The following is a 20110-nucleotide window of genomic DNA, read 5'->3' on the forward strand; positions in this document are numbered from 1 at the left end:
CAATAGGTCCTTATTCCCTTCCCTTTCCACCTTCTATTAAATCTCCATTTTTCTACCTGTAGGATTATACTCAACTTTTCAGAGTAAGGTAGACTTCTTTGTAAACCTCTCTTTTTTGCCTTTTGAAATATTATATTCCAAGACCTCCTTTCAATGATAGTAGGAGCTAGAAGACAGGAATTGTTTCAGGCTTTTAAAAAATCAACTTTGTATTGTATTATTTCAGTACTGTATCTAGTACAACATAGACTTAACAAATGTTTATTGAAATGAGTAGAATTGAATTGAATTTTATCTATCTTATAAGATTGTTTAGGGAAAAGTAAAAAGAGATAATAATAACAAAAGCACCTTGGGTCACAGCTTCCAAGAATGAAGTATTATTTACTGGCAGTAGTGGTATTCCTGAAGCCTCTGGGATCACAGCATGTGCTTACTTTGGACCCTGCTGCATAGCAAGTGAAGGCCAGCCCTGCACCAGAAAAAGCTCTTATTCAACCAATATTTCTGTACCTATTATACACAAAGCACTCTGCTGGGCAATGGGAATATGAAGATGTCATGGATGATACAACCTCTATTGATGACAGATGTTTAGCTGGAAGGGACCTTAGAGATTATCTAGTCCAGTCCCTTCATTTACAAATGATGAGGCACTGAGGCACAAAGGTAGTAAATGATCGTGAGGATTGGAATCCTCACACCCTCTGACTCCAAATCCTGTAGTCTTGGCACTGCACCACTCTGCCTTCTACAGTCTACTAGCTCTGCTACTGACCCTCTATGTGACTTAAGGCAAGGAGGTTTTCTTGCCAACTCTGAAATAAATTAATATAATAGCTAGTGTGAACCAGTAGGGCAACTGGATGGTGCAATGGATAGAGTGCTGGACCTAGAATCAGGAAGACTCATCTTCCTGAATTCAAATCTGTCTCCAGATACATACTAGCTGCGTGACCCTGGGAAAGTCATTTAACCCTGTTTACCTCAGTTTCTTTATCTGTAAAATGATCTGGAGAAGGAAATGGCAAACTACTCCAGTATCTCTTCTAAAAAAGCCCTAAGTGAGGTCATGAAGAATCAGCCATGACTGAAAAATAACTGGATGACAACCACAAAGTATAAGCCAGGAATAGTTCTCATTTCATTAGCAGTTAATGGTTCTTTACCCACCTTTGAGTATGAATAGTGCAGGTATAGTCTACAACACTCCAGACATCTTCTGACCAGGGTAGATTACAGTGGGACTATCACTTCCTGAGGTCTAGACCCTATGTTCTTCTTCATGAAACCCTAAAAGCATAGTAGCTTTTAGGGCTCTCAAAATCTTAAGACCTACTTAAGAGATGAGGATTTTCTCAGTGCCTCAGACCATAAAGCAAACATTGGAAATAATATTCAAAGAGTTCTAACTCCAAGTCCAAGATAAAACACCTCCTCCCCAGCTGATTATTCTGAATCCTAAAATCTCAGAGTTGACAAGGGACTGAGAGGCAATCTAGTATAACCTAAACCTGGGTAAGAATCCTCCTCTCTAAAATATGCTTCTCATTGAGAAGGGGTTAGAGTAGGATTGGGGTCTTTACCTGACATTCTACCTTTAGATCATTCTAAATGTTAGGAAAATTCTCCTTCCATCAAGTCAAACATTGGTTCTGCAATCTTAACCAATGACTACCAGCTCTATTCTCTGAGCCTGAGCAGAACACGTTTAATCCCTCTTGTGATAGCAGTTGGAGACTCACTCAACACATCTTTTCTCCAAACTAATTATTCTCTTTTATTCAAATGATCCTCTCATGATCCGATCCCGAGGCCATTGGCTTCCCAAGCCATTGGATCCCAAGCCATCTTGGCTGCCCCTTTCTGAATTCTCTCCAGCTTATCAAAATCCTTTCTAAAATAGGCTTATAAGTGAACATAATATGGTGGAAACTGTTTGATCTGAGCACAGACCAATGGGACTGTTATTTCTATCGCTCTGTTATTGCGGCCTAAAACCACATTTGCTTACAGTCCTCTAAAACCCCAAGATCTTTTTCAGTAGAATTGCTATTTAGAATGATCCAACCCTACACTTGGATAGATGCCAACTTATGAATAAACTGCAATTTCAAATATTGTATATTCAACCTTTCTGTCTTCTGGAAATTTTCTGTCTTTTACCCAGTCCAGGGGTAGGGAACCTGCAACCTTGAGGCCACATGTATTCTTCTAGGTCCTCGAGTCCAGACTTTTGAGTGAGTCCAAGTTTCATAGAATAAATCCTTTTATTAAGGGGATTTGTTCTGTGAAGTTTGGATTCAGTCAAAGGGCCACACTTGAGGACCCAGAGGGCCACATGAGGCCTTGAGGCCACAGGTTCCCCACCCCTGTTCCTAGTCTTTGTCTTTTACCTAGAAGTTATTACATTGTATATTCAAGTATAAAATATTTCCTCTGTCACTAGCTCTTGGGTGAAGTGATTTTCATGTGAAGTGATTTTCATATTTGTAAAATATCTTATAAAAAGCTCTGGGTTGAAAGATGTTATCTAATTTCTACATACCTCTAATGAAAGGCATTTCTAAATTAGCTTACTTAAGACAGGTTGATTTGCCATATATATGCACTTGCATGTCATTATAAGTCAAGAAACAAGATGTTAGGAAGCAGAGGATATTAGTGAGATTTCCCTACAACAAAACATCAGTGGACCTGGTCATCTTCGTTAGACAAACTTCCTTTCTTATAAACAAAGTCTTTACATCTTTGCCTTACTCCTGGTAGTCTTACAATGACACTTCTAATTTCTGTGCCAGCCTACATGGATCCAGATGTACCATCACCTGTGAAGATGGGAAATACTACAGTGGAAAGGACTGTGAGCCATGTCACCGTTTCTGTGCCACCTGTGCAGGTAGGTACCTCCTGAGAGAGTGGATTCGGTGATTCTTGCTCTGACACATCTTGGGTTTTAGGCCCTACTTTTCCAGTTACAGTTAAGGAAATTGTCTTTAAAAATTAAACAGTCAATGCTGGAGGTGTCTGATGAGGGGCTTTGTGGTACAGAGATGAGAGCATTGGATTTCAGAGTCCATGGGTTCAAATGCTAGCTCTGCCACTTATTTCTTCCTTAGACTCCCTAAACTTCAGTTTCCTTAGCAATAAAACAAGGAGACTGAGGACATTTAATATGCTTTCAACCTCCAAACCTATGATCCATGGATGGTCTCCGTGAGTTACACAGTTTTCTTCCAATTATCACTCAAAGACAAGTGCCTTAGACTCATCAAATTTGTCTTTCTCATTGAGAGTCCCATGGCCACAACCTCCCTTTATTTCTGTAGGGAATTAAGAGTTTTATGTAGGACGCCTTCACTTTTTTAACAGATATGTGGTTTTGTTGAGGGATGGGTCTTAGTTGTGGTTCTTGTCTCGAGTAGGAAATGTTCTCAATTCCAATAGTAATTTTGTTCTCCAAAGTGTTGCTGAGAATTGTAAATATCTCTACCTATGTCATTTCTCATACATTTCTTCAAAATGCTGTGACAGATCTTGGATTATTTTAGGTTATTTTTTGGAGGAGGTTTCTGATGAAGCTGTCCTCATGATGGCTTCCCTATTTTTCATTTGAAGGCCCAGGAGCTGATACGTGCATCACCTGCAGTGAGGGTTACTTCATGGAAGATGGGAAATGTGTGCAGACGTGCAGTAATAGTTATTATTTTGACCACTCTTTAGAAAGTGGCTACAAATCTTGCAAAAGGTGAGTCCATTTTCCCCTTCAAAGGGTATTTAGATACCATATTCTTCTACTGAGGAACACTACGGCAACCAGGTTCTTTCCCCATGCTTGGAATACATTTCCTCCCCTGCTTCTACCTTGTAGAATTACTAGTTGCCTTAAAGTTCACCCCAACTGCTTCCTCCTATACCAGGCCCATCCTGATCCTCTTCCGAGCCCCTAGATTGCTTTGTACATTATCTGGCTTTTTTTTTTTTTTGACATTTACTTATCTGAGTATATGAAAGCTCCTGTAGGATAGGAATGGTTTCATTTTTATCTTTGTATCCTCAGCATCTAGAACATAGCAGGCACTTAATAAATACTTGTTAAATAATAGTAGGTTTTGAATTATGATCCTCAGAAGCAATTGAAGTTTTGTTTCTCTGTTTCAAATGTGCGAGATCTTAAAATCATTTAAGGAAATTTCTGCTTGCTTTATTTTATGTAATATTGTTGAACTAGACGATTATCCTAAGAAAAGATTTTGTGTCATCTACAAGGGGGGTTTTGGGGGGAGATGTCATTATGAGTGCCTTCTCCTAAGAGTTATAGGAGATAAAATGATAAGTTGGTATATTGTCTCTTAGATGTGCTGCCAGCTGTCTGGCCTGCAGTGGTCCTGGAGACAGAAACTGTACCAGTTGCCCTAGTAATTATCTCTTAGATACAGGGGCCTGCATCCTTGGAGCGATCTGTAAGGATGGTGAGTACTGAAGTTCTAATTTGATCTTCTGTGTGATCAATTGGGATCACTATAATGGGGAACCTCATGCAGTTTAAATTTTGTTATCAGGGTGAGAGACAGGCTGGTGAGACTTTGTTTTTTGATAGTTTGAAAGGTTGCTGTCAGCAATTAATAAAAGCATTCCACTGGTATTCTTACCTTAAAGAATATTCTTACTTAATTACTAATTCTAACTTAAATGAAAAAGGAAAAAAGAACCACAACAAGTCTACCTTTCGTAGCTGGGCCCTTGGTGCTAATATTCTATAGAATATAGAATGATAAAATAAATGAAAACCCTCACCTTTAAACAGAAGATAAATCTGTTGCTTCCATAAGGATAGAAAACTGATGGTAGCTGAAACATGGGTAACCAAGAAAATGGAGACAACAGGTCCTTTTGTTATTAGACCACTGGTTCAAGAATTCCCCAGTTTGTTGTTTTGGGTTCCACTATTCGCATATCTTCACATGTCAAAAGTAAGTATTTCTCTGGTGTTTAGTTTTAGGACATTTATCTGTCCTATTCAATGGCTTATATTTTTCTGCAATATTTTATGCCTGTAGAACATGTTACAGAATTTTCCAATTGCCAGACATACAGATAGCACAAAAAGCAATGGAAATAAAAGAGAAATTGAAATCTGATTTAGTTAATCATGACATTCTCTGAATACAAATATTAAATATGACTGTGTGACCTTGAAAAAATAATATCGCCTCTCTGGCCTCAGTTTCCTTGTCTGTACAGAGTATCTAGACTCTAAGTTTCTTTCTAGTTCTGACATTTTATGATTCTATAACTTCCCATCTTTTATACAAACAAGTTCATCCCAAGTTGGGATCTTAGTTTTGTGTCCATGCAGTAATATTGATAGTTTTTTTTAAAAAGCTTCCTCAAAGAGTGGTGTAGAAACAAGTACCCTTAACCTTTTGTACTTACAGTGGTGTCATCCTAGAAACACTCAGTTAAGCACAGCTTCGATATCAGGGGAGAATCACAATTTTGAAAGATAATTCCAACTGACCATAATTAAGACATCGTGTCTTTTTTTCTTTCCCTTCCTTTAACTACTTTTCACCTCTGCCTGGAATTTTCATGAAGAGGAAAAAATTAATAGAAAATTCAGTGTCATTCAGTAACCATTTAGTCATCATATATTATGTGCCAGGTAGTCTGGAGATAGAAAAGCAAAAGACAATACCTACTCTCAAGGAGCTCACTGTCTATGAGTCTGTCCTGTTCCCACGAGTTATGCAGAGCTTTTTTCCCCCATTTAAATGTATGTCCCCTTCCTCTGAGAGTTATAAAATTGAAATGAACTTGGAAGGAAACCAAAACTACTCCCTTAAGTTCTATTTTGGAATTATTTGGTAGAAGTTTCCCTCTCTAGAGCTGATTCTGATGTTTGCCTACACAATGCTGGGGTGAGAGATGTGTGACCACAGAGCCTTGAAGGCTGTACAAATATATGTTACCAACAATATTTAAGCACATGTTCTTGGCCTTTAAAAAGGTGGGGAAGGTATGTATACATCCACAAAGTACAGAGAAAGATACTGTCTTGTCTAGAAAAATTTAGTGCCATGACCGTCATACAGATTTGAAGGGACCCATAGCTCAAGCCAGTCTGGGCCAAACTCAAGTTTTCTGGGCTACAGGCAGACAGGAATTTTAATAGATTTTGAAAATCCAAGCCATACCCCTTGTGTTGTCCTTGCCATCGAATGCACCCTTGCTGGTAAGCATATGAGCTAGTCTGGGATAACCTTGATAACCTGGTAAAGTCCTTATATAGACAAGATGGCACCGTGTAGATTAAAGTGAAAGAGGAAGCTGTACCATTTGCATTGCTGAACCATTCAGAGCTGACAACACTGGAGACACATCAGACTTTCTAAAACAAATTCACTTGCTGTTTGGAACTCATGGGTTTTTTTTGTTTATTTTCTTTCAAGTACATATGACTGTATATCCTTTGACTCTAGATAATTCAAAATATGAAATTTCTTTACTGTATTTGTCACTGATTTCTGATTTATCTTTTCTCTAATCTGTTTTTTTTTTGTTTTTCCTTTTCATAAAATGGATACCAATCACACTTCCTGTCGGACTGCAATATCTCTTCTTGAAAACAATGCTGTTGATTGAAATCACTTGGGGTGGACCAAATTTCCTTCTTGTTGACTGCTCCTGAATGGTTTCTTCCGACCCCTCCCTCCCCAAATCTACCTCTCTGATCAATCAAAACCTTCTTCCATGGGTGCACACCATGCTGTCTACGTCTCCAACTCCCCTCCCTTTCTTGCTGGCCCTTCCTGGAATAGCAACGGAAGAATCATGGGCTGAGGGCAGCTTTTGTATGCTAGTAAAAAAAAACAACCTCTGTCAGCGGAAGGTCCTTCAGCAACTGTGTTGTAAAACTTGTACATACCAAGGCTGAACAGGCCACTCCCCAGAATCCCTCTGTTCCTGTAGACTTCTAGATTAATCCATATTATTATTATTAAAAAAAAGAAAAAGAAAAAGAAAAACAAGAAAGCCACCGCTCTCTCTTTTCTCGCTCTTATTCTGTCTCTCAAGTTTGTGCAGGGAGATGGTGAACTGTTTTGTCAGAACTTAAATGAAAAAGAAAAAAAAACTACAACAAGCCTACCTTTTATAACTGGGCACTTGGTGCTAAGCGCCCAGAATCACAGAGTCAGTATTGTGTGGTGACCAAAGCATTTGATGCCAAAATTGAAGGTTAAACTAACAATTTGATTTCCTGTCAACTTCAGGGTTTCCTTGTTTTTGGAGGCCCTTCCCTCCCTCCACCCTACCCTCTCTTTTTCTTGCCTGTTTCCCCTCTGAGATGATGAAAGACGTGTTTCGAGATTCGACAGGTTGACGTGGATTAAAGCAGAATAAATGCTCCCATTGGTCTTCTGTGTGTGTGTGTCCATAGTTGGGGGTGGGGGGAGACTTCAGGAAAGGAAGCATTAGAGAATGATGATCATGCAGAAGAGCTATACCCATATTTCTTGGCCAGAGTCTTTCCAAGGTGAAACTGACGCTTGCCCACTTCATTTACTTCATGTGATATGTATGGAATTTTTTCTTTTGTTTTGTTTTGTTTGAATTTACTTACTTGAAAAGTCTGCTCATAGCTTCCTTTTGAAGGAAATGGGAGCCAAACATGGGAACAAAGGAATGGAATATTCTGCCTGGGTTTCACCGGGGGCAGATTTGCTGCTATTGATTTAACTGTATCTATTTGAGAGCTTTTAACACAAATTGCATTCCATTCCATTCAAAAAATACTTACTGCTGAACCATGTTCATGTTTCATGATCAAATCAGCAATGTCAACCTAGCCATTGAATGAAGCTCTTTGAAGATAGGAATATCAGCTATCTTCACTATCCCCCTGTACCCCAGAATACTAGCATTATGGAACATGGTATTTACCTTGTCATGCTGGCATATGTTTGGTTATAATACTAGTGGGGAGTGGCGCTAGTGGGGAGGAAAGAGTGTAAGAAATTATCTTTCCAAGTTGGACCAAACACTCTAGGAAGTATGTGATGGAGGGACTTTCTGCCTAGAATAAACAGGTTATTATTTGTTTTAATTTAAACTTCCTGTATTTTTAATGAATGACATAATCGTTTTCAAGCTTGTGACCAAGTTGGCCAGGTAATTCATTCAAATGGTGCTTTTTTTTTCCTCTTGTTATCTGAAGAAAACACATCTGGAAAATAGTATGTGGCATAATTGTACCCTCCCCACCCCTCAATTATGTTATTTTGTCACTTGTATCTCTTCCTCCCTAGCCTTGCCATGATCTGGTTCCTACCTGAGCACTCTCATGGTGCCCACTTTGCTGGGCATTTCCTCTCTTGTGGTTTTCTCTTGCTTCCTTTACACATTACAGAAATCAGCAAACTAAACATCAGAGAAAAAAATGTTTTGGGTCAATTGGCAGAATTAGAAGAAGCCAAATACAACTTCTTGTCACTTCCAAATTTCTCAGTTTGAAGAGATCTCTACAGATTGAAAGAGGGCTATATTTCAGGGAACATAACTGGGTTTTAAGTTTCTCTTTTTTTAACATACCAAAATCAGACTGTGCACTTGGGATTTTTTGTGATTATTGTTTTTTTCCTTCAAAATTGGGGTGAAAGAAGTACTTTTTTTTAAACGTGGGAGCTATTGGCTAGCTATCTGCTCTCTGCTTCTTAACACTTTGCATCCTTGGAATAATTGGCCTTTATATCTGAAGAGGAAATAAAATGAGTCAAAAGTTGGTCCATCATTGTGGCAAAATAGGGGGGTACAACACTGATTATCTAAATAATCAGGATGCCATTTTGTTGTCCCAGTGACAGAATATATTTTCTGACAGTGTTTTATCACTGTTAAGTAACATTTCAAATTTTTTAAAAAACACTTCTGTTATACTGTTTAAATGGCATTAAAATGATACGGAGCCACATATCAACTTATTAGGAGCTAAAGAAGCAATGGATTGCATTAATTTGTTTTCCACTTTGTAATACTGTAGGCCACATTTGGCTTTAGGAAAGCAGGGATGAAATTTGCAAGAGCAGAAGGCAGGCTTAAATTTGCAGGTACTCACCTGTCAAGAACTGTGGACAAAAAGAACTGGGAGCATAAAATAAGGTCAAGAGAATCTCTCAAGCCAACATAGTTTTGTTTTGTTTGAAGAATCCACTTAGCTAGAGAAGCTGATAATCATTTGAAGTTCAAAATTGGTGTGATTAGAAAGGCAATAAATTATGACATTTTTGGGGAAAAGCACAGTCACTGGGAAAACTATGGAACCCCACCCGTACCCACTTCATTTCCCATTGACCATTCAGACTTTGAGTATATTTATACTGGTTTAACTACTAGTCTGTTACTGCCTCATTTCTCTACATAACATTATTAACTAGAACATAATGCTTTCAAAGTTTAAGTTAATGTTTTATATATATTATGTATAAATATATATATATTCATAATTGAGATATAATTATGTAATGAATAGCAAAGAATTTGTTTGGATACTTAACAAATGCCTCTAATATTATTATAGAGACAAAAATTCATATCCACTGTTTCCTTTTTCTTTTTTTTAACTAGTGACCCATTGTTAAATCCAAATTCATTTTTATTGAGAAACAAAATACTGTACATGTGTAAAATGTTCAGTTGTTTTTTGTAAAATATAGTAGAAATGTTGTAATTGATATTGGCCAAAATCAATGTTATTCCATATTTTATTTTTTCTATTAAATTAACCTGAGTTCCTGTTCATTTGATCTGTGTATAAACCATGTATTTAGGGGATGTGGTTTTGGAGGGATGGGAGGTCCTCTTTCTTTTAATTGGATTTGAAATGAAGTCAGAAGGGAATAAAAAGGAAAGAAAGATGGACAGAAGGACAAAGAAAGAGGAAAGAAAAAAACAGAGGAGATTTTTCCTATATTTAACTCAAACCTCTGGAAAGCAGACTATTCAAAGTTCTCCAGAAGATTCAAGCATGAATTCTTTTCCATTATAAAGTATTTATATAAGCTCTCAATCAGACAGAGGCTGGCCTCCATGCTATAGAACTTCCATGGGTTTTTTCCCCATTTCCTTTCATCTACTCCTCCCTGGTGCTTCTTAAAGAACATTCCTTTGGCTTTAATCACTGGAAGATAGCAGAGTTTGAAATTATCTATCTGTCTCTCTGTGGACGTGTGTGTGTGTGTGTGTGTGTGTGTGTGTGTGTGTGGCTAGGAAATGTCAAAGTAGCATACATGGGTTAATATGTAATGCAAAATTTATATTTTAAATGTGTATATAGGGGGGAGGAAAGGTTTATAGATAATGAAAAGTTATTTTGACTCTTCCTAGCATCTGACTAGTTAGTTAAAACATTGACTTTCAATAAGCCTCCAAAATTAAGCATGGGTAATCAAATGTAGGCTTTATATGAAGTGCAGCTCTAATATAGACCCTAAAATCAAACCAGAGTTGATTGTCCATTGAGGGAGATTAGACATCGACCCTTCAGTTCAATTCTTATTTCAATCAAACATCTAGTTAAACCAGTGGTATCAAACTCAAATAGAAACAGATCCCTACAGTTACATATTAACTCAGGAAACCACAAATTAGCATTATCTATGTTGTATTATAGTTTTATTTATTTTGTTAAGCATTTCCCAATTACATTTTAATCCAGTTTGAGCTACACTAGAAAGTTTTTGCAGGTGCAGGTGGCAGCAAGTTTGACACTTCTAAGCTAGACTGTTTATGCTGGGGAAGAAAAATGAGAAAAAGTCAACAGCAGCAAACAGCTATCAGCTTCCTTATAGATGGGCAATGAAGATCATAGGATGATAGAGTTAGAGCTGAAAAGTCTAATAGTTCTCACTTTACAACTATAGAAATGGAGTTCCAGAGAAGTTAAGTGATTTGCCCAGGAACATACTTACTACTATGTGAGGCGGAATTCTGGTCCAAATCTTCCTGACTCGAAGTCCAGTGTTCTATCCTTATACCAATGGGCTTAAGGTGCTAGTGGGAGATTTGTTTTTGAAAAATGAGACAGGAAACATGAAAATGCAGGACTGAAATTCAAGAGGGAGATATGAGTTGGAGGTAAAGATCTGGCCATCACTTACCACGTAAAGGGAATTGTCGAAATTTGTAGGAATGGGTAACATGATGAGAACAAAAATAACAGCATTGCTTTAAGGTTTGAAAAATGCTTTTATAGATATATCATTTAATCCTCATAATCCTATAAGGTAGGTTCTATAAGTATCCCTCTTTTGCAGAAGAAAAAACTGAAGCTGAAAGAAATTAAGTGGTTTAGCTCATGTTCACACTACCGTGTCTTAGGTAGGCTTTGAACTCTGGTCTTTTTGACTCCAAATTCCAACACTCTGCACTTAGAAAGAGATGGCTAAGAAATGAACCTTGGAGAATGTACATATCAAAACAACAAACATACATCTTCTCACCATAGTCAAACAGGAGGATTTGATTCTAAATCATTTCTTGACCTTCCATGGAATCTTAAAGGAGTCACTTAGCAGAACTGTAACTCAGTTTTCCCGTCCACAGTATAGGTGATGATGATTCATTTCTTATCTCCATTCCCAAGGTTGGCATAAAGCTAGATCTGAAGTCATCAGCTTCACAAAATTCCATAATTAAATGGGAATCTCTCTTGAAAACATCCTCCTTGATTCCACCAAATAATTACTTATCTAGTGAAAATTATCACTTCCTAAAGCACCTTCCATTTCTGAACCAGTCAAATTGTCTGGTCCAAAAATGTACCTTCCTGTAACTTCTACCCGTTGGTCCTAATTTTATTCTTTAGGGCCACACAAAGTGAGCCTCCACATAACCTCAGATTTTTGAATGTACAAGATGTGATTTCAATCATGTTTCCTCTAAGTCTATTATTGTCAAAGCTAAACACCAACCATCCTTACATAGCTTGATTTGAAAGCTCTTTACCATCCCAACTGCCCTCTTCCAGTCACTTTCTATCTTATTTATGCCCTGGCAAAAAATGTGGCTCCCAAAACTGATTACAATACTCCAGTTGTGATCTGATTAGGGAAGAATAGAGTGACATTATCATCTCTTCTTTTTCCAAGAAAATAAATTTTGTTAATGTGTCCTAAGACTTTATTGGCTTTTTTGACTGCTATGCCATTGTTGACTCAAATTGAGTCTTTTAAAATAAAACGTTTTTTTTATGTGAACTGTGATTTAAATCATGTCTTGCCAAATCTATACTGGAGGTGATTTTTTGAAATCAAAGTAGGATTTTACATTTATTCTAGTTAAATTTGATCTTTCTTGGTTTTAACCCATTATTCTAGCCTGTCAAGATCCTTTAGGTTCAAGTTACCTCATCCTATCTGTTAGCTATCTCTCCTAGGACTGAGTCATTTTAAAATTTAATAAATATTCCCTCCATGATTTCGCTCAAGTCATGAATAAAAAAAAAAGTTTAACATTACAGTGTTTTATGGCACCCCATAGAGATGTAACTCAGGTTGCCATCAATCTATGGTTTCAGTAAAATACTTAATGTTCTCTAGCTTACCGTTACTAAGATTTGATTTCTAAATACTTAGAATCTAACTCTCTCTGAGTGCTTCAAACCTTCAACATGTTAAGTTTGACACAGAAATAAAATGTGGGGAAATGATCTGTTGCTGCATTGTTGACTCATTTTTGAGTTCATAGTCCTCTAAAAGCTCCAAGGTATATTTTTTTAAAACATGAACTTTGTCAAATTGATTTTTATTCCAAAAGCAGGCTTTTATGCTTTGCTGTAGTAACTTTCATTTTTAAAAAAATTTAACCCATTATTCTGGCCTGTCAGAATCCTTTTGGACCTCCAAGTCTTCTTGTCCTCCTTTGTTCAGTGAGTTTTGCCAGATCCTGGAATAACAGTTAAATTTCATCCTCCATCTTCCAGAACTTCTCGGTAACCCTATGCCAGGCCCACATGGCCACTGTGAACATTGTGACAGGGGGAAAATGCTCTATTTTTCATCCCTAGAGTTGCCCCCTTCTAAAAATTTAAGCATCAGGGAAAATGAGCTCCACATTGCCTGCTTCTGCTATCAGTGAAATGCAATACTGTTAATGCTCCTTTCAAAATTAGAGAAGGAATATAGTGCACTGCACTGCTCTTCTAGCCTCTGCGTCAGGGCCTTCCCTTTCCTGGGTCGCTTGAATCTTTTTGAGATCTTACTCTATACATCCTTACAAACTGTTTGTGGATGGGTAGATGGAATCCCCTGGTTCTAATACTGCTCTGCCATTAAGTAACTGTTGTGATCATGAGCAAGTAACTCTGGCCCTCCTTATTTATAAATTGTGAGGGTTGGGCCACTAAGGAATAATAGGTACCTAAAAGAATCCATTCTTTCAACAAACATTTATTAAGCACTTTCTAGGTGCCAAGCATGTTCTAGGCTTTCAGGATACGCAGGTAAGAATGAAACAAGGGCTTATGTTCTACTTGGGAAAATATACCTATAAAAAAATACAAAATAATTTCAGAAAGGAAGGCACTAAGAGTCGGGAAAACCAGGAAAGACCTCTTGTAGATGGTGGCATTGAGCTTAGCCTTGAAGGAATGTAGGGATTTGAATTGACAATATCGAGGAGGAAGTATATTCCGGACATAGGGGAACCACCTATGCAAAGGGACAGAGACAGTAATAGTTGTAATGGCTAAAAACCAATTTGGCTGGGTCATAGGGTGCATGAGGGAGAAATGTAAAACCAGTTTGGAAGGAGAGGTTGGAGCTACATTGTGAAGGACTTTAAAAATATTTGAAATATTTGAAAAAAATAAAAAAAAAATTTTAAACCAGAAACATGCATGTACTACTGTGCATCATGTTCAGATAGGGATAGGGACTAGAGACATGAGCTCATTGATATTGAGAGCTTATGGATAAAGAAACTTCACAACAAGGAAGGTCAGCACCTTCTCTACAACTTTAGAGATCTGTCTAGAATCCAGAGAGGTTAAGTCATGCCCTGAGTCACCCAGCTGCTGGTGACAGCGGTTTGACTTGAACCCAGGTCTTTTGGGTTTCAAGGCCAGCTCTTTTTCCATGATGCCACATTACCTCTCATATTCTGAACCAGTAATGACAGAAGCACCAAAGACCAAGATATCCTATGTCGACCTCTTTCCCTCACTGGTCATCTTGTCCTTGGGGATGACAACACGTGACAGAACCAGCGTCGCTCTCCCTAGAGAGCAGATCATGATTTTGTTAAGAATCCCTTTAAGAACCCCTTTAAGTGGTTGTTCAGGGCTCCTCCATTGTTCCTATTCCTTTCATTGGAGCCCTGACTCAGCTCCACCCAATACAGTTCACCACTGCATTCATCCTGTCCCGGCCTACCTTAAGGTCATCCATCTTCCTTTCCCAGTGGCTAAGTCCAAGGTCCTCCCTTTTTCCAATCTCCTCCCCCATCATGTACTATAAGAGCCTGAGAAATAAGCTGCCTGTCTATCAGCCCATCCATTAGACATCCACACAAGCAATGAGTGGTTATTTTCTTTAACGCATTAGAGAAGTGATAGCTCGCTTCAGTCAGCTTAATGAAAGGCCTGGGCACTCATGGCAACTTGACTTTGTAGGTTAAAGTGTGCCCTGCAAGAGACTGTCCACATTTCCTCCTCAGTTTTGTTCCTGACCTGACCTCAATTGTATCTGGCACAGGTACAAGATTGTCTATTCAGCCAACAATCCCGAGGGCAGTAATATAAGCAAGAAGGGGCATGGGGATTAACAAGACTGTTTTCAAGATTGGCATTAGGGACTCATCAGACACTATCTCCCCCCTTCCATAAAAAAGAGAAAGTTTGTCATCCCCTACCCTCAAAAGTAGCTAGGACCTTGCATGGAGTAGATGCTAAATCAACACATATTTAATTCTTAATGAATAAATTTTAAAATAATAGTTAGCAATTATATGATGTGTTATAATTTGCAAATGACTTTCATGTATATTATCTCATTTGAACCTCACAACAACCTTATGAAGTGGGTGTTTTTATTATCCCTATTTTACAAATGGGGAAACTGAGGCTGGGCAGTTGAGTGACTTACCAAGGTCACACAGCTAGTCAGTACCTAGAGAGGATTTTAACTTAGGTCTTCCTAAGTTAAGGAAGTCAAGGAATCTCTCTACTCTACCTCCTAGCTGCCTAGGCATTTATCAAGCACCTTATTATGCACCAGACCCTATGGCTCTGGGGATATAAATACAATAAATTAAACAAATCCTACTTCAGAGGATCTTATCTTCTAACAAGGGAGACAACAAGGGTGTATTTAAGTATAAAATAAATATAAAGAGAATAAATCCAAAGTAGATCCATGCCAGGCAGGTTTGGGAGCCAGGGCACTAGCAGTTGGGGCAGGTGGGACAGGAAAGGCTTGACCTGCATCTTGAGGGAAAAAAGGAATTCTATGAGATGAGGACAGACTGCATTCAAGGTAGAGGGTTGGGGATGGACTCACAAAGGCACAGAGGAAAGAAGCCAATTGGTTTGGATAGTAGTGTAGGGAAGGGAGAGTAATGTTCAATGAGACTGGAAAGATAGGCTGGGACAGTCTTCTAAAGGGCTTCTACAGCTGAACAGAGAAGTTTCTATTTGAATCTAAAAGGAATAGGAAAGCACTGGAGTTTACTGAGTAGGACAGTGACGTAGTCAGTCTGTGCTTATGATTTTTCAATTCTTTTTTTTTCAGTGGTCTGTTTTTAAATTTATTTATGTTAAGTATTTAACGTTAACTTCCGTGAGTTTTAAATTTTCTCCCCCTCCTCAAGATGACATGCAATCTGATATATGCTCTATATACACATTCCTATTAAATATATTTTCACGATAGTCATATTGCATAGAAGGAATTCTTCAATTCTTGTCAAACTGGATTGAGTTGGAACCATGCAAAGAATGCTCTCGGTCTATAATTCACTCATTTGTTCACCTTCCCCCTTCAATTTAATCAAAGAATCACAAATTTAAAGCCAGAAGGGAGCTCCAAGTGCATCTTCCACAGTCCCTTCATTAAACAGATGAGATAGCTGAGCTTCAAAGAGGGTGACTTGTCCAATGCCATGCAGGTTGTGACACATCTCCTTTCTCCATTAACCTAGAGGAGGAGAGGTTACAAAGGATAAAGTAACATTTCCCTGAAATAACTAAACACCAGGCAGTGACCCATTGTGATTCTGATCTCTTGGTATTGTCACATTTGGGGTAGCAGGGCCTTAGTTGCTTAGTGACATCAAGATTAATGATCCATGTTGTTCAATCGGGAGTTTAGTAGAGCAAAGCCGATGTATAGCTTTGCTTGTGGAAGAAATTTGGTACAGAAGAAAGAATGCTAGTTTTGGAGTCAAGGGGCCTGGAAGAGTCTTTCTGATGCCACCAGCCCCACTGGCACAGACTCTCATCTCCACACACCCACATTACTGCAAGAAGCAGGTCTGCCTGCCCCAAGTCTCTCCCCACTCCTGTCTATCCTCCACTCAGCTTGCAAAGTAATCTTTCTGACCATAGCCAATTCAGATTTGATTATGTCTCCCATTACCCCTACTCTATAAACTAGTCACTAGCTATTACCTCTAGAATTAAATATAAAATTTGGCTTATAAAAGCCTCTTCTTCATTTTCCAGTCTTCTGAACCCTCACTCCCCTTCAGCTACTCTATGAACCAGCAACACTGGCTTCCTTGCTCTTCCTCACACAAGATACTCTCTCCTCATTCATGCATTTTCAGTGACTGCCCTTCATCTGTAGGGGTAGCTAGATGGTAAAGTGGATAGAGCACTGGGCCTGAACTCAAGAAGACCTGAGTTCAAATCTGACCTCAGACATTTTCTAGCTGTGTGATCCTGGTCAAGTCACTTAGCTTTGTTTGCCTCAGTTTCCTCATCTATAAAATGAACTGGAGAAGGAAATGGTGAACTTCATGTCTAAAGGGTGGGGGAGAGGGAGAGAAGATCTCCTGTAAGAGGAATAGTGGCTTAGCCAGCAAAGGGGAACAAAATCAATAAACATTTATCAAAAAAAAAATCTCTAATATTTTTAGAAAGGAAAAATTATCTCTTTTTCTTTGATTTTCATGGAAATCTTCATAAGTAAGACAGGTGCTGACATTTCCTAAACTAGTTGAGGTAGGGAGAAGTTAGGGTAGAGATGTCTGGAAGAAAAGGGCACGAAGGATGGCATTAGTAAGTGGACATAAAAGACACAAGAAAATTCTGGTTGCATGATGGAAGAAACTGTCTTATGTTTGTATACTCATTACCTGGCATATAGGAAACTTTTAATGCTTATTGATTGATTTGAGCAAGCTATTTTGAGTGGCCTTTCTGGTATTGACCGTAGGAAGAAATTTGAGTGCTTCATGACGAGGCCTTCCTCTAAGGGTGACACTCAGTATGGACTTTTTCTGGGAGGCCCTCTCACCTATACCACCTTCTTAGAAGCTGCAAATGAAAGGATAAGGAAGTAGAGACCTCAACTTCTTCAGCTGGCTTATACCCAGCCCAGCTGAAACATATTATAAACATGTCAAATAAAAACAGCAACTGTACAGCAACAGGTTTTTAAAATCCCATGCTAAAGTCAGGCAGACTGCTGGCCTCTGGCCAAAGGCCAAGCATGGAGGTGTTTGAATGGTAGGCTGCAGCCTGAACCACATCAGGCTGGAAATACTTTGGTAGAGAAGTTAAGAAAATCTGTTAATGGACCAATGTGGGACTTTTTTAATAATCCAATCCGAGGCATGCCATTAGATTGACCCTAGATCAACTTTGGTGTTGATCAGTTAAATCAAACCATATTTTCCACCACAATTCCAATTCCTAATTCATAAGAATTTATTAAGTGCCTACATTGTACAAGGCAGTGTGCTAGTTTTGGAGAAGCTACAAGGGTAGGGTGATCAGAGCGCTACACCAGGGCACCAGAATTCACCAGATGCCAATTTCAATTTTTTCTTTCAAAAAAAAATCTTAAAATTTTGTTTCCCTATAACTATTTTTCTAAACAGCTGGATCATTGTTCCCCTTTCCATAGCAAATAATAGCAAAGAAAAAGAAAAGAAATTCAGCCATGGCTTAGTAGAAGGAACACTAGCCCTAGAGTAAAAGGACCTAAATCCAAATCCTTTTTCTCATATTTATTGGTTGAAGTAGGTGATCTCTGAAGTCCCTTCCAATACTAATATTCTATGTTTCTGTGATTCTATGCTCTAAGGCCCTCTAATGGTCTATGGTTTAGCATTTACCTTTTCTTACATGCACTTGGCACACTGAGGGAAGAAAGAACCAGCAAAGCATTTCAAGAAGCAACAATGCTATATTTAAACATATAACTGTAACTTTGAATAAGTTCCTTAACTCCCCTATATCATACGTGACTATATGAACTTTCCTCATCTGCAAGATGAGAGGGTGTACTAGATGGCTTCTGAGTTCTAGATCTATGAATCTTATGATCAGCTGAGTCAGATGGCACATACAATGTTCAACACCCACTGTACAGTATCTGCAAAAAATGTGAGAGAAGACGCTCAAACTTTTTTCAGTAACAGAAACAAATTAGCTTAGCACCTAATTAACAAGAATAAGAAAAACAAAGAATAACAAAATAAAAAGAGGAACTCATCCCAGATGGCATACTTCCCATATTGATCCTACCTCAGATGAACCAGATGCGGTTGAGGGTCTCCTCCTTCATTATGCCTTGTGACCCCAGGGAATCTCTCCACACAAACAACTATATTTGTCTTAATGAGTTGTGAGGGTATCTTTGGTAAGGTTTGTCCCAACCATGTTTTTTTCTAAAACTTATCTCTGGAGGCAAAAAGGGGTACTGGAGATAACAAAGACAAAAATGACTGAAAATAATGTAACTGGCTTAATTGTTGTCTTTTTAAGACAACTGATGGATTTCATGCACAGTGAAGAGTTTTGATCAACTTCAAAGGGGAAACTTCCATCTTTCATATGATGGGTTCATCTTGGCCGGTTGTTGTGTTTGTCCTTCGTTCTTGAAGGGGGCCATGACATCAAGATGATGACATGACTTGCACTTGACTTTGATTTGAGTGAAGGAGGGCTGTTCAAGGTCACCAGCCTCACATTCTCTTCCAAAGCCATCTGGATCCAGTGGCCTGATATTCATCAGGATAAATCATAACTGACACAGGAAGCCTTTTCCCACTCCTTCCTTAATGCCTTCCCTCTGTTTATTATGTCCAATTTATCCTGTGTATTGTTTGTTTATACATATAATTCAAATATGGAATATTGTTAAATATGTCATTTCTCACATTGTCAACACAGCATCTTATCTCCCCCACTTGGGTGTGAACTCCTTGAAGACAGAGATTGTCTGTTACCTTTCTTTGTATCTCGAGCACAGTAGATGCTTAATAAATACTTTTTGATTGACTATGTAACCCTTGGGCAAGCTACTCAACCTCTCTGGGCCTTACCTTCCTCACAAGTCAAATAAGGAAATTGATGACTTTTAAGGTCCCTTCCAGCTCAAAATCTATGAACCTATCATCCCATGGCATTTATAAACCTATATCTCTTCCACTCACTCATCTGTGTCCTATCTATCAGTCAGCCCTAGTGGCCCCAATGATCCTAGCTATGTGTGGGGCTGCTGATAAACTTCAGTTTCCTTTGGTCATTCTAGAAATGGGTTTGGTTTCTGAGAAGCCCTCGCTGGTCAGAAAGGGCTTTGTTCATTCACAGAACCCCCAGGACGCACTGGCTGCTTGCAGCCAGGTAACTGAAATGTTGGAGTTCACAAAATGGTATGTTACCATAGCTGGCAAACCCTGCAGATGCCTGGGAAGGAAGAGGAATAGTTAGTGAAGTCTCTGTGACTCAACCAGTTTTACTATCCCACTCACCAAGGCAACTTGCGACTTTCTGATCCCTGGATTACTGTTGTAATGGATAGAATGCTTGATGTTTGGTCCGGAAGACCTCATTTGAAACCTGCCTCAGATACCTGCTGTCTTTGTGACCCTGAATGTCACCTAA

General features: G+C 38.6%; 1 protein-coding gene across 2 annotated transcripts in view; it reads left to right on the forward strand.

Moving 5' to 3' along the window:
- PCSK5 (proprotein convertase subtilisin/kexin type 5) overlaps positions 1-20110 on the forward strand; it is a 602002-nt gene that overhangs the window by 409588 nt on the left and 172304 nt on the right. The window contains exons 18-21 of one of the 2 annotated variants that reach the window (XM_072597476.1): positions 2802-2899; positions 3619-3748; positions 4357-4472; positions 6822-9803. In XM_072597476.1, coding sequence (XP_072453577.1) covers positions 2802-2899; positions 3619-3748; positions 4357-4472; positions 6822-6937 — 460 coding nt within the window. In that variant the 3' untranslated portion in view covers positions 6938-9803. Of the gene's footprint in view, positions 1-2801; positions 2900-3618; positions 3749-4356; positions 4473-6821; positions 9804-20110 lie in introns of those variants that run through there. The other variant, XM_072597475.1, reaches the window with a different exon arrangement.

The sequence above is a fragment of the Notamacropus eugenii genome, chromosome 3, assembly GCF_028372415.1.
Source record: "Notamacropus eugenii isolate mMacEug1 chromosome 3, mMacEug1.pri_v2, whole genome shotgun sequence".
Classification (NCBI taxonomy): Eukaryota; Metazoa; Chordata; class Mammalia; order Diprotodontia; family Macropodidae; genus Notamacropus; species Notamacropus eugenii.